Source organism: Dryas octopetala, chromosome 2 (assembly GCF_963921425.1).
Source record: "Dryas octopetala chromosome 2, drDryOcto1.1, whole genome shotgun sequence".
Classification (NCBI taxonomy): Eukaryota; Viridiplantae; Streptophyta; class Magnoliopsida; order Rosales; family Rosaceae; genus Dryas; species Dryas octopetala.
The window spans coordinates 29039404-29052972 of record NC_141367.1 but is presented as its reverse complement, the minus strand read 5'-3'; the positions used below and the strand labels follow the sequence as shown (position 1 = coordinate 29052972).

Genomic DNA, 13569 nt, shown 5'->3' with positions numbered 1-13569 from the left:
TTCAGAGAAAGAGGTTACGTCTTTTCAGTTTCAAGAGAATGAACAGTCTCATTGTTAATAAGCTATCAACTGGAATATAATAATTGTATCATAAGTCAGATAATAACATTCAACTACAATCATAAACCAAAATCCCTAATAATACAAAATATTCAACTGAAACTATATCAAAACAGTTGCACCTTCGAAAATAATACTAAAAACAAGAAAACCAAACAGATTCCATTTGAAAATTCCAAAATCCAAGAATACAGGACTACATAATCAAAATTTCGAGAATCATCAATCTAATTCAATGTAATAATTCCAAGAAATCCTTAAATTCAATTTCATAAACTGAAACTAAACTACAAAAACAAAGAAATCAATTCCTCAAAGGAGCAGTACATGTTTTCTTATTGTGGCCATCAACTTTACCACATCTACCACATTTAATAGATCTTGAACTGGCTCCAATAGACTTATACCTCGTTGATCTTGGTCTTCCAGGAGGCCTCTTTGTAAAAGGAGGAATAACAAAATCAGAAGCATCATAAGCAGATATCTCAATATCAGGAATGGGAAGAATTGCAGCTGCATAGGAATTCCTATAGTAACCAGATTTAAATTCGTCTTCAATGTAATCATAGACATTTTTACCCTCTCTTTGAATTGCTACAAGAGCATGAGCACAAGGAAACCCTTCAATTTTCCATCTACGACAAGTACAAAAGTTGGAGTTCAAATCAACTAAAACAGAATGTGGACCGAACACCTCATAAACAGAATCATATGATCGGGCAATCTTCCAATGCCTACCCACTTCCATATACTTCCTCAACATCTCATCCATTTTAGGACAAAGAACATTATGCCAACTACTAGCCTCAGTCCTTCTTTTGTCCATAGTTTCCATTATTTGAACTCTAATACCATCAACCATTTCAAATATGGGCAATGAACGAAACTTGAGGATCCAAAAATTAAAAGACTCAGATAAGCCATTTGCCATAACCCCATACCGATTACCTTTAAAAAAAGCACACGCCCAATGTTCAAACGGAATGCTCTCTAAGAATTTCTTAGCATTGTCATGCCCTTCTTTTTCCAAATCAGCCAAATGTTTGTAAAAAATCTCAACCGTTGGCGCATATGCACATTTCATGAATAAATTCAGAACACGTTCTCTCAAATATTTACCAACTACTTTCACAGGCAACTTATTTTTCAAATTTCCTACCAAATGAAAATAACAATATGCATGAGGTGAGGAAGGAAAAATACGGTTAACACCTTCTAACAAGCCAGGATTACGATCTGAAATGAATGTAACTGTACGACCTTGGGGTGCCAAAACTTGATATAAATTTTCAAAAAACCAAGTCCAATTGTCTTCAGACTCAGAATCCACAATAGCATAAGCAAGAGGAAATATACCTACAGAAAAATAAATGAAACAAACAAAGAAAAAGCCGAAGTGTAACTAATAAAGCAAAAGAATAAAATATGATAATTTACTGAACTGTAACTGTAACCAAGTCAAATAAACTCAATCTTTCTATTTTTTAACTTTCACTGCCATATTAGACTGAAACTGAATTTCCACAGAATTGGTACACTGAAACTGATCTACCAAAAAGTTCCTACACTGAACTGAATTAATATCTTTAGAGCCATATATAATTAAGTCAATTAAAAGTTTCAATATTACAAATACCTGGTTTGTCGGCATTTATGTTAGGGTTTAGCTACGAGATTTTGGGCTCCGCCCAAAATCCCGTAGCTAAACCCTAACATAATGCCTCCACCAAGCCCATTCTATACCCTAGGAGGAGATTGGATCACAAATAGGGATTTACCCTTAAAAATCGAGGAAGGAAGCAACGAAATCAATAAACAACTGCAACTAAAAAAAAAAAGACGTACCTTTATCACCATCCCTTCCATTTGCAGCAAGCAAATGACCCAAATACTTCCCTTTCAAAAAAGTTCCATCAACATGAACCATGGGAAGACACCATCTATATCCTTGAATACATGCAGAATATGAAATGAAAAATCTCTGAAACCGACCACTTGACTCATCCAACTGTAAAACACAATGTGTGCCTGGATTTGAAATCTTCACAGCTTCAACGTACCAAGCTAACTTTTGAAAAGAGGCCTCCTCATCACCATGAACAAGAAGCTTTGCCATCTCTTTACCTTTCCATGCATTTTGATAACTGATATCCAAACCATAGTTCAGTTTCAGTTCCTGCACAATGTCAATAGGTCTCAAAGATGGCTTCAAACGAAGCTCATCTTTCACAATTGATGATACAATTCGTGAACTCATCATCTTACCTTTAGTCTCACGAACAACTCCACGGCATGTATGCTGATTATTCATTGTACGAATATAGCAAAATCCATTTGCTCTACATAACACTGCATACACACGCCATTTACAACCTTGTGAATTCTTCTCAAAACATTCAGCTATAATCCGATCTTTGTCATTCTTCGCATATACAAATTTGAATCCCATCTGAACAGCATATTTCACCAATTTCAAACGAAATTCAGCTACACCGCCCTCAAATTTTTGTCCAACATGATCAATATAACCTTCCCACTCTTTCGATAGATAACTTTTAGTTTCAGCAGTTCCAAAATCACCTAAATACTGATTCGGATCAATCAAACTCTCAAAGTCTTCAGAAGATGAACAACTTGCACCTTTCTTTCTTGTATAAGAGACTTCACTAGCACTTGTATCTTTAGATGATGTACTAGGAGCACTACAAGCAACATACTCAACAAGAACACCATCGTGATTCACAAGTATATCAACATATGAAAGTTTAAACAAAGGCAAAGAAGCTAACATCAAGTGAACATCCATATCACATTCCAATTTGCAACTTTCAAGATCCGGTAAAGAGTAAGATAACCTAAATTGCCCTGCCTTCAAATGATTGAATCTCTTTATTACTTCACTACAAATCCATTCATAGGTAACACCGGAAAACAATGACAAAAGAACTGACTTACTGTCACAAGTAACTCTTGAAATCACACCAACATCCATTAAGCTACATGATAAGAAAACATAAAACAAAAAGGTAAGTAAACACTGACTAACAAAATAAAATCAATTGAAACTGTTAAAACAGAACAACATAATCAGTATTGCAATTCAATTTCTTAATAAGTTTAGGCAATATCAGTTTCAATTTCTGACTTAAAATAAAACAAACAAAGAAAAAACACAAGTGTAACTGAAACTGAATTTCCACAGAATTGCTACACTGAAACTGAAACTGAATTTCAACATAATTGGTACACTGAAACTGAATTTCAACATAATTCCTACAGTAAAACTGAATTATTCTCTTTAAGGTTTTGATATCAATTGACTAAGTTGATATTACATCTAAATAAATCAACAAACCTAAATTCAACCACTAAATCTGTAACTAAATTACTCCCAGAAATTGAAACTGAATCACTCAAACAAATTGTAACTAAATCACACACAGAAATTGTAAATCAATTGAAATTTACAAGAACTCACAGTAATCAAATTTGGTCTACTAAGCTCCGATGAAAACCTCCCGATCACAATCAGAACAATCCGATCACAACACCCCGAACAATCCGATAACAAGCTCGCGCAGATTCAATTACTCCAAAATCCGATGAAGACCTCCCCCGATCACAGAAAACACCCCGCAGAATCCGATCTCAAGCTCACGAATCGCACGAAGAGAATCGCATATGATGAAGATTCAAGCTCACGATGATGAAGATTCAAGCTCATGATGAAGATTCAAGCTCACGATGAACATCGCAAGCGCAAGAACAGGGGTAACTAAAAAAACGGTGAGGTAATTAATGTTGTTGATGTAGGAAAACAAAACAGGGGTAAACCTGGTATAATTAAAAAAATTAAAGTCAAACGTTTCTTATTAGAAGTTGACTAGGGGGTTTACAGAGATATTAAGTGTTAATAGGGGGTTTTGAAATAGTTTAATAAAGATTGGAGGTTTTGAATTAATGTATATCAAAATAGGGTGTTTTAAATAGTTTACATTTAAAATTATGCAAGTGTATAATTTAAATGAAGAGTCACATATATACATAATATTACGGTTACACACAAAATTTTATTTATATATAGCTTCCATCTAATTTAATTATGCGGATTTTTAGAAGTAGACAATCTAAACACAATTTGTCACATTCATAAAAAACGATCAAATTTGATTGCATTGGATTGAATCGTTTGTCTTGAATTAATGAACACTTCTAATATATATTTCGAGAAATAATAACCCTTCAATTTTTAGATTGTATATGAAGGTTTGAGATATACTTCAATTCTTTATTTTTTAAGTATTTACCTCGGTTTCATAAAAACAAAGGATTTACCTTGGTCGTTGATCACATCGGGACCATTCAGTCCAAATAGAAAAAATACATCTGGGCCGCACGTGACACTGTCAAAGCCTCACCAAAGTAAAAGAAAAAGAAAAGAAAATGTCAATCAGGTGACCTCACGGGAAGCACATGAGGTCACCCACACGCCAATCATGCTCCACCAAGTTCTCGCAAACGAGTCATGGTGACTCTCAGGGTCACAAGGCATTGACAGAGAGGCCAAAGAGTGGTAGCAGCAGCAGCCTAACTAACTGCGCCGGTGCCGTCGTGGTCGTGCTTAGCCGAAAAAAAAAAAAAAAAAAAAACCCAAACCCAAATTCTCACCCACACCCTTCAATTTCTCACTCAACCATCCCAAGTTCACCCAAAAATCTCCAATTGCTCCGTCGACTCAGTCGGGTGCAACGTATCTGAAATTTTCCCATCTGGGTATTTTTCAGATTCGTACAGGAAATCTTAAAAATTAGATTTTGACCCCATCTGAATTCACAAAGGAGGATGAGAGCCGCAGCCAAAGGTAATCAGGAGGAGGACGAGTACGATGAGGACGAGTTTGGGTCCAAAAAGGAGGGTCCTTCTTCCAATTCCAGCAACCCCAACAGCAAAGGTAACGTTTTTACACATGGGTATTTCGTATTTGTAGATCCGTTTTCTCGTGGTACGATGTGTTTTTAGGCCTTTGCAATTTGGGTACGAAATATTTCATGTGTTTTGATAAAGGTGATGGCTTTACTGTTTTTTAGGTTTATTTTCTCTTTTGCTTTTTTGGGTGTATTAAGCGGACTATGCATTTCCCTTCCTTTAATTTTGAATTCTGGATTTGACTATGGAAACCAGATGCTAAGAACAACGACAAGGCTAGTGCTATACGATCGAAACATTCAGTCACGGAGCAGCGGAGGAGGAGCAAGATCAATGACAGGTATGCCTTCCTTGCAATTATTTTTCATCAAATTCTCTTATGTCTGATAGGCTGAGGGTGCTAATTTAGTCATCTTCTTGTTCACCTTGTGAATATAACAAGTCAATTGCTTGAGTACTTCAAGTTCTCAACAAAGTTTGAAGCTTGCATGGGTTTCTTTTATTTGAGGTGAAAATTTATCCATTATCTTGGAGTTTTGATATGCCACATGGTGGTTACATCATAGATGTTGAAGGGCCGTGTAAAAATTGGTAACCCATGGCATTAGAAGTTGTTTGAACAACGAATGTGTAATTGATATTCTGATTTATCAGTTGAGTTGTCAAAAGAGCTTGAGGAAGCTTAATCTTTTCTTTCAGATTCCAGATATTGAGAGATCTAATACCCCATAGTGATCAAAAAAGAGATACAGCATCTTTTTTGCTAGAGGTATGTTATTCGTGTGTGGATAAACTAAGTAATTGGTTGACTTAGTTGATAAGCATGGTCCTTAAGGCTTAAGCTTAGTTGATTGATTATCAGTCTTTTTTTTTTTTTTGCAGGTGATCGAGTATGTCCAATATTTACAGGAAAAGATCCACAAGTATGAGGGTTCGTACCAGGGGTGGAGTCCTGAGCCCACAAAGTTAATGCCCTGGGTAATGCTCTGAATCTTGGCTACTTACATGGTCTGGTACTAAGGTTCACCTGAATGCCCAAAGGCAGGTGTTAAATAGCTGTATATGTGCTTTCTTTAGAATTAGGATTGATCTATGCAATTACACAAGCTTAAATTTAAGCTATGGTGTGCTACGGAGCATCTGATCACTTGCTTTCCTGCTTAAAGGACACCATAATGCTTTTCAAGTGTATGTAATCATCAAAGCCCTGACTTGGGCTAAACAGTTCTGATAACCTTTTTTTGGAGTTTTTGTCTCTGATTCTTGCATAATGTGTTGATTTATTAAGTAATAAGTGATGGGCTCAATTTTTGTTAATGCGAAATTGTATGTTTTCTGGTGGATAAAAGACGATGAGGATAGCTTCTGAATATGGTACTTATTTTCCTGTCAAATATACTTCTTGATTTAACATGCTTACACCTTGCGTGAAACAGAGAAATAGTCACTGGCGTGTTCAGAGTTTTGTTGGTCATCCTCAGGCCATAAAGAATGACACTGGTGCGGTGTCACCTTTTCCTGGAAAATTTGATGAAAATGACATCTCTATCACCCCGAACGTGCTTGCAAACAGCACACAAAATCCAGTAGAATCTGACCCCAGCAGGGATGTTGCCCCCAAAATAATGGATCGGCAACCTGAATTAGTGAACAAGGGAATTCCTCTGCCTCTGCCTCTGCCTCTGTCAGCAAGCTTGCCTACCCCGATCAGGAACGATGGTATGCTTGCCCATCCTCTTCAGGGACCAATTTCTGATGCCCAATCAACTCAATGTCCCACCACTAGTGCTAGTGACACACTGAATCAACAGGAGGAGCTGACAATTGAAGGCGGAACAATAAGCATCTCAAGTGCTTACTCACAAGGGTGGGTACTCATACTATATCTATACAACTTCTGGTTTGATAAAAATTAAAATAAAAAAACTATGAGTCTCACTTAATTTTGGAAGTATTTGCCACACTAGTTTTAGCTTGACTCCTGTCAATTAGTGCGAGTCAATTTAGGTTGGCCTTTCTACTGTTTAGACTCCAGACCTTTATTATTGGTCATATTTTCTTTCTGTGTTGGATATTAGCATTGTAATATATTGTACCTCATGCTTGGGACCTAAGTTATAAGATGATAACATGCATGAAATTGATGATGAACAGGTTATTGAACTCTCTGAGTCATGCACTACAGAGTGCAGGTGTAGATCTGTCAAGGGCTAGTATCTCAGTGCAGATTGATCTTGGGAATCGTGCAAACCGAGGGCTGCCCTCTGGAACACCTGCTTCTAAGGTATATATAGGTATTTGAATTTTGATGTTGGGGTGGAGTTGGTAGTTAAGCAGGGTTTCCTGATTCTTATACCAGTAAAGCACTTGGATTCTTTATTTCCTGGTTGACAAAAAGAAATGGAAAGTAAAAGTTTTACTCTGATAAACTGGAATCGTATAAATGGTTCCATTTCTTTTGTTTTTCTTTCCACTGCCCTGACTGCTCTCCATTGACCACCTTACTAACAGCATGTGGGTCTGTGTAGTTTATAATCACAACAGACTTCTTTCAATGGATTTGTCAAACTGTAGCAGTTTTCCTATACAGGACAGTGCTTAGGATTCTCCCTCTCTCTCTCTCTCTCTCTCTCTCTCTCTCACACACACACACACACAGGACAAATGAACTCATATTTTTCCATTGCTTTCCAGGGTCCTGAGAATCCCCATTCGAGCAATCAAACAATGGCACATTTTAGGGATGATGGCAGTGGAGAGGACTCAGATCAAGCTCATAAACGCCTGAAGACATGAGACTTGTGTGGCATCTCCTCAGTCTCCATTTCACCCAGATTTTACTCATTCATTGTGTTTGGGGATGCCTTAGGGGTTAGTGTACATGCGGTGTTTGTTTTTTGTTTTTTTCTACACTATTTCATTGAACTCATCATGTGAGAACCATTTCCTTAATTTTATAGATTTCTTTGAGGAAGTTGTGTTGGGGGATGTCATCACCTGTATTTTGATTGTATCTTACATAATTATTTATAATGTATCAAATGGAGCCCGTGCAGGGCCGATTTCTTGGTAATTAAGTTGGTATTTCGTGTCTGGTGCATTAGTGCAGAACAAATATTCAAAGGTATGGCATGCTTGTAATTAACATTTGTGGCTCAACCAAAAAGAAAAAGAACCCCTTGGAGATGGAAAAAAAGGGTTGAGGAACATTACTTTTTTTGTAATTAATACTCAGCTCGGCATATTTACATCCTAATTATGGAGACTCCTTGCATATATAGGGTATCGGAAATTCAGGATTAAATACAATTCATTCAGGATGGAGCTTGATAGGAACTTCTTTTGCTAGTTGTTCCCACATGACCATGGATGGTTCGTTCTATAAAACTTTATTGTTCACAGTGCAGGCTGCACTTGCATGCCTGTAGTCTTTCTGTGATTAACATTACAGTTTTGAATAATTCAAAAGCAAAATTGCTTTAATAAAAGAAAAAAGCGAGAATCATCACAACCATCCTTCCCACATGGCCTTGTTACAGTTGTTGGCCCTTAGTTTAATTTCCTTATTGTTCATAGTGCGTATGCAAGTCTTGGTCCTCTCTCATCCGCGACCCTTCCTTTGCAAACGCCCACTGGAACTTCCAGTGTCACCGCAAACGAGTATAAAGTTGTATGGGTGCATCATATTTACAGAAGGGGGCATAATTCTACGTTGAAGATTTTCACCCTCGGTAAAAGTACTTCATGAAGGCACATAGAGAATGACCTTGATCTCCCTTTTAATCCTTGAAAGTTTCGTTTTCCAGAAAAAAAAACGTGTGTGTCTCCATGGGGTCATGCATTGGATGCTTGAGACTCAGGATATAATAGTGGCTTTTGACATTGCAGACGAGAGATTCAGAATGATCCCACTACCTCAAGCCTGTAATGCTTACTAGTTATGATGAAAGCATAGTCCCCTTAAGATAGATCATGGGAATTAATCAGATGCTTATTTTTGTCTACTACTATGATTATTGATTAGTCTTTGTATAATTAAATTTTTAAACTTCTGGATAATACTACAACTCTTTACAGACTAATCCCAATTACGTTTCCCATCCTCAGAAAACAAACGTTACTTTAGTCTCGAGCTATAGTCAAAAGCACATGCAGGAACCTTTGGTATTTCAGTGAATAACCTTACAGCAGTTTTAAATATTTCAATAGCAAAACTGCTTTAATAAGCATCACAAGTTCACAACCTCTAATCTTCTTCTAATCCCAACCAAAAAGGAAAAACAAAAATGACTTTACATTGGTCATGCTGAAAGAATGGTCTCATCTGATGGACCAGGAAGTGGAACCTAATGGTCTGATATACCATTCCATGAACTGTAATAATAACATCATCTATCACAAACTTTTTGGTTTTTTAGCAATTTGTGGTAAACATTCTTGTGGATTACTATAGAAATATTCTTCTTCCTTGGGTTTACCAGGAATCTCCAATCTTTGAGTTGGGTTGCCCATTCGATCAGCATGGCCTGTTTTCACTGCCTGCGAAAATTCATCCCAGCTCAGACTTCCATTCTTGTACTGGTCTATCAAATTCACCAGAAGCATTCTGTCTAGACGAATTGTTGTCTTGAATCCCAAGTATCTGCACATGATCAATTGAATTCTTGAATCATTTTGTGCCCAACACATTGATAGTCAATTAATAGTTAATGATCACATTTTTGGTAACATTACATATATTCTGTACCTTCTATGGCCTTCAACAACTCTGGCCATGTTTCCTCCATAAGTAGGAACAAAGATATCACTTTCCAGTGACACAACGTAATCCAACGCAGCCATTTGGTTCGAATGCTTTCGGAAGGACATGAGCTCTGAGGCTTCCAGCAATGTCTCCTTTTTAACCTGTTTGATGTAAATTTCACAAAACAATAAGCACCAAATCTGTATTTACAACTAAACACATTTCAGTTTCTTAAGGTTGAAATCAATCAACTAACCATATGTGGAAAGCCTAATCTGAGAGATGCCATTCTCCTTTCTCCCCCATATATATCACCTGCAGCTATATAAATTTGGATGGCAGGATCAATATCCAAAGCCCTCAATGCAAGAGCAGTTTCCTCTGGAGTTAAAGGGCATGACCCAGCTTTTCTTTTCTTCTCAGAATCTATTACTTTCTCTCTCCACCATGGGTACGCAAATCTGTTTGATATAAAAACATATAAACTAATTGAGTTTTATTCATAGTAGAGTAGAACTTGCTTTGTTGAGAAATTGAAAGATTGGCTTTACCTCATATTTGTCAATTCTTCAATTTCTTTGTCATTGCAACCTTCAGTACAACCAGAAAATGCTAACATGTCCATTTCATATCTCAGATGAAGAACCAAGAATGGACCCTTTTCTCTCAGAATTCTAACAATCTTCTTGCCCAATTCCTCAATTGGGGAAGTGAATCTCAGAGCCTTGTAATTCACTTTGCAGCGCAGTTTTTGAACTTCTATGCAAAGCCCATTATTAGCAAGCCTGGCATCAGTTTTAGTGAAATGCAGCACTTCATACTTTTGTATGCGAGGAAGAATCTGCATATTTGTACAAATATTGTATGTTCTAAGATTAATTAGTCACAATTACATTAATTTTTGAGTTATACGAATTTAATGACCATAATTGAATATTAATTAATCTTTAATAACAAGAATTTGGGATTTATAGTTAACCAGTTACCACTTACCAGGTTGTAGTAATATGACATGTTGGACCAACTAACAGGCGGCATGGAATAGAGAGAAGCTATCTCTACTCTTCTGTACTGTTTATGAGGCAGAGCTTTCAAAATCTTGACCTCATTTCTCAAAGTTGCTATGAAGTAATCCACATCAAATATGTCTTCGAATCGACTGCAGATCATGCATAAGTATATATATTCATCAACTTTAATAAGGTTCTTCGGCTAAGAAGAACATAGATGGTACGTACTAATTAATCCAAAATTAATATATATATATATATATATATCTATATAAGGTTCAGGGGAGAGTTTTAATTTGATTGACAGTACTGACCTGCGATCATTCCAGAAAGATGTGTTGTCCAACTCTGGAACTATAAGCGTGACATTCAAAAACCTTGCAATAGCTACCATGTCACATATCTGGAGTGTAGATTATATAAATATGGTTATTAAGAACCCTATTTATGGAAAGTGGATTTTCATGTATGCAAATTAAGATTGAAATTTCGTGTGAGTACTATGTATAAAATCAGTAATTACTTACACCAGCTCGCATTTGATTCAATCCTCCATTGGATGAGACCATTAGGAATCCGTTGTTCTCATAATCCCCTACAAAATTAACATGCACAATATTTGAATACTTTTTTAGTATGTAGAATAAGAACAATGGCCGTGACATAATAGGTACAAAAATGTATGATCAAAATTTGAAGAATGAAAGCCATTAAATGAAATCTGGTTATTTAATTAATTAGTATATGGTTAGTTGCCATTAATCTGTTGCTGGTTTAACCAACATTCCTTCTAACTTTAGAGTTAATTTAGAGAACGTTGCATGTTTAGAGTCAAACGCATGCTCTACTATGATTGTGCATGAGATTGCACTCACTTTGAGTAGGTTGAGGAGCCACTGGCGGAGCAGCCATAATTATATGCTGATGGGAAGAGCGGAACATCAAAACCCGGGGCTTCATGGCGTCGCTGAGTGTAGTCAGCTGCACCGCGCAGGCGCAGAGCAGCAACATGGTGGTGGCTGCAACTGCCAACAACTTGATCAGTCTGCATAACCGCGGCTGTGAAGTGAATATCACGCTAGCTAACCTCTCCCCTTTGAAATTGAACCCTCCTAGTAATTTCTCCACTTTGCTTCCTCCAACATAATACTTCACATAGTTCTCCATCTTGTAATTTTGCTTAACCTTGGCCTCTCCCAATTCACACTCTTCAGACCCAACTTTGCTTTTATCCATCTTCACAGGCACAGAGCTAGGCACCACCACACTTGTCTTTGTTAATGCATGTACACATAAAAACATATATATGGAGCAATTAATTTGAACTACTATATATATACGTATATATGAAACAAATTATATGCAGGAAATGTTGTTGTAGTAACAGAATTTTGAGCTTGGTTGGAGGAATTTAAGATGGTTTTCCAACCGGTTTTTTATTTATGCCAAATCTGACGTGATGAGCCACCGGTTGGAAATGGTGCATATAATATATATTGTTGCTTTTAAAGGGAACCTTAAAAGTCTATTTTGCATACTCATAATTATTGTACAATAAATTAGGACATTGAGTGTCATTAAAATAAAGATGGGACAGACAAAATGCCACACAGATTGTTATAACAATATTAATTCTTCCTCTAAATCTCAAATTATTATGATTGTGGAGTCGATGGATGATGGGTTTAATTTCGATCCTTTAATTTTGATGATGCCAATCTTGGCATTCAGAGAACCATTTACGTCAAAGGAATTATTATATAAATTAATCCCAATTTAATGTTGACATCGATAGGGGCATGAAATATTAGTTTGGACCACGTATGTTAATTGTTGATGATAATAACACTAATCCTGGAATTTAAGATTGAAAAGGAAAAAGTAATGTTGATTAATAAGGTCCGTTTAATTATAATTTGACAAAATTGTGACTGTTATCACATGGCTAGGAGTTGTGACTAACAGTGAGATATAGTTTGAAAATCCATTCAACAAGTCAAAGTTAATAAACAACTTAGCAATGGATTAGGGTTTTGGTGGTTTTGGCGCCTCGATTTGGGTTTCTTTTTCTAGTATTTAGGTTTTTGTTTTGCTTTATGCCTTTTACGCTGTCGTTTTATTATGTTTGGTATCTTTGTTGTACTTGCCCGTGGCTTTTGGTTTGAATGAAATAGCTCGACTTTCTGGCCAAAAAAAAACTTAGCAATGTTAGGTTATTGCATGTGTAATTATTTATTATCAAAAAGTTCTTGCCTAATAGTAATTTTCATTCCCTGATAAAAAAAATTATATAATTACTCATTACAATAGAAAATTAAGATTAAATATCAAATATCAATAGTTTTTCAGTAAATCAGCAAAATGCTAATTTGATAATTACAGTTGTGACTGTTTCAAATTTATAAAAATTCAATTTATAAGGATTTAATGTTTTTGATTTAAGCTTGAGGGATGCAGTCCTATAACGTACAGACTAAACATTAAAATTTAAGCTTTGCAAATATTGAAAAAAACAACAAATCAATAAAAAAGTTATGAATGTTAGACAAATGGTACCTAAACTGAAATTTAGTATCTAAAATGAAATGATATAAATGTTTTGATAATTAAAATGAATAAATATTATAATTTGGTAATTAAAGTCAACAAACTTAAAAAACAAATTAAGGAACTATTAATCTAATGATATTTGGAGAAATCTCAAATTTAAATGTCCCTCCCCAAAATAAAAATAAAAATACTGAAAAAAAAAAACTTGGTATATATGCTTTTTCTTGAGGGAAATTGATCCCAAATTTAACGATATATAAGAGTTGCACTTGACTAGAG

General features: G+C 35.9%; 3 protein-coding genes across 3 annotated transcripts; 1 reads left to right on the top strand and 2 right to left on the bottom strand.

Annotated features, from left to right (window-relative positions):
• Positions 1-364: 364 nt before the first annotated feature.
• LOC147295317 (protein FAR1-RELATED SEQUENCE 4-like) lies at positions 365-3705 on the bottom strand. The gene is made up of 4 exons (XM_086231250.1): positions 3623-3705; positions 3539-3590; positions 1906-3056; positions 365-1416 (listed from the first exon to the last, which is right to left on the bottom strand). The coding sequence occupies exons 3-4, from the start codon at positions 3050-3052 to the stop codon at positions 365-367; spliced, it is 2199 nt and encodes a 732-aa protein (XP_086087376.1). The 5' UTR covers positions 3053-3056; positions 3539-3590; positions 3623-3705.
• An 832-nt stretch (positions 3706-4537) lies between these two features.
• Positions 4538-8059, top strand: BIM2 (BES1-interacting Myc-like protein 2). Its single transcript, XM_086231704.1, has 7 exons — positions 4538-5011; positions 5242-5326; positions 5686-5755; positions 5869-5964; positions 6423-6853; positions 7141-7270; positions 7681-8059. The coding sequence occupies exons 1-7, from the start codon at positions 4903-4905 to the stop codon at positions 7780-7782; spliced, it is 1023 nt and encodes a 340-aa protein (XP_086087830.1). The 5' UTR covers positions 4538-4902; the 3' UTR covers positions 7783-8059.
• Positions 8060-9143: 1084 nt separating this feature from the next.
• LOC147295315 (rhamnogalacturonan I rhamnosyltransferase 1-like) lies at positions 9144-12185 on the bottom strand. Its single transcript, XM_086232062.1, has 8 exons — positions 11616-12185; positions 11268-11335; positions 11055-11143; positions 10724-10889; positions 10282-10571; positions 9987-10191; positions 9734-9891; positions 9144-9628 (listed from the first exon to the last, which is right to left on the bottom strand). Exons 1-8 carry the CDS (start codon positions 12040-12042, stop codon positions 9382-9384), a joined length of 1650 nt encoding a protein of 549 aa, XP_086088188.1. The 5' UTR covers positions 12043-12185; the 3' UTR covers positions 9144-9381.
• Positions 12186-13569: the final 1384 nt, after the last annotated feature.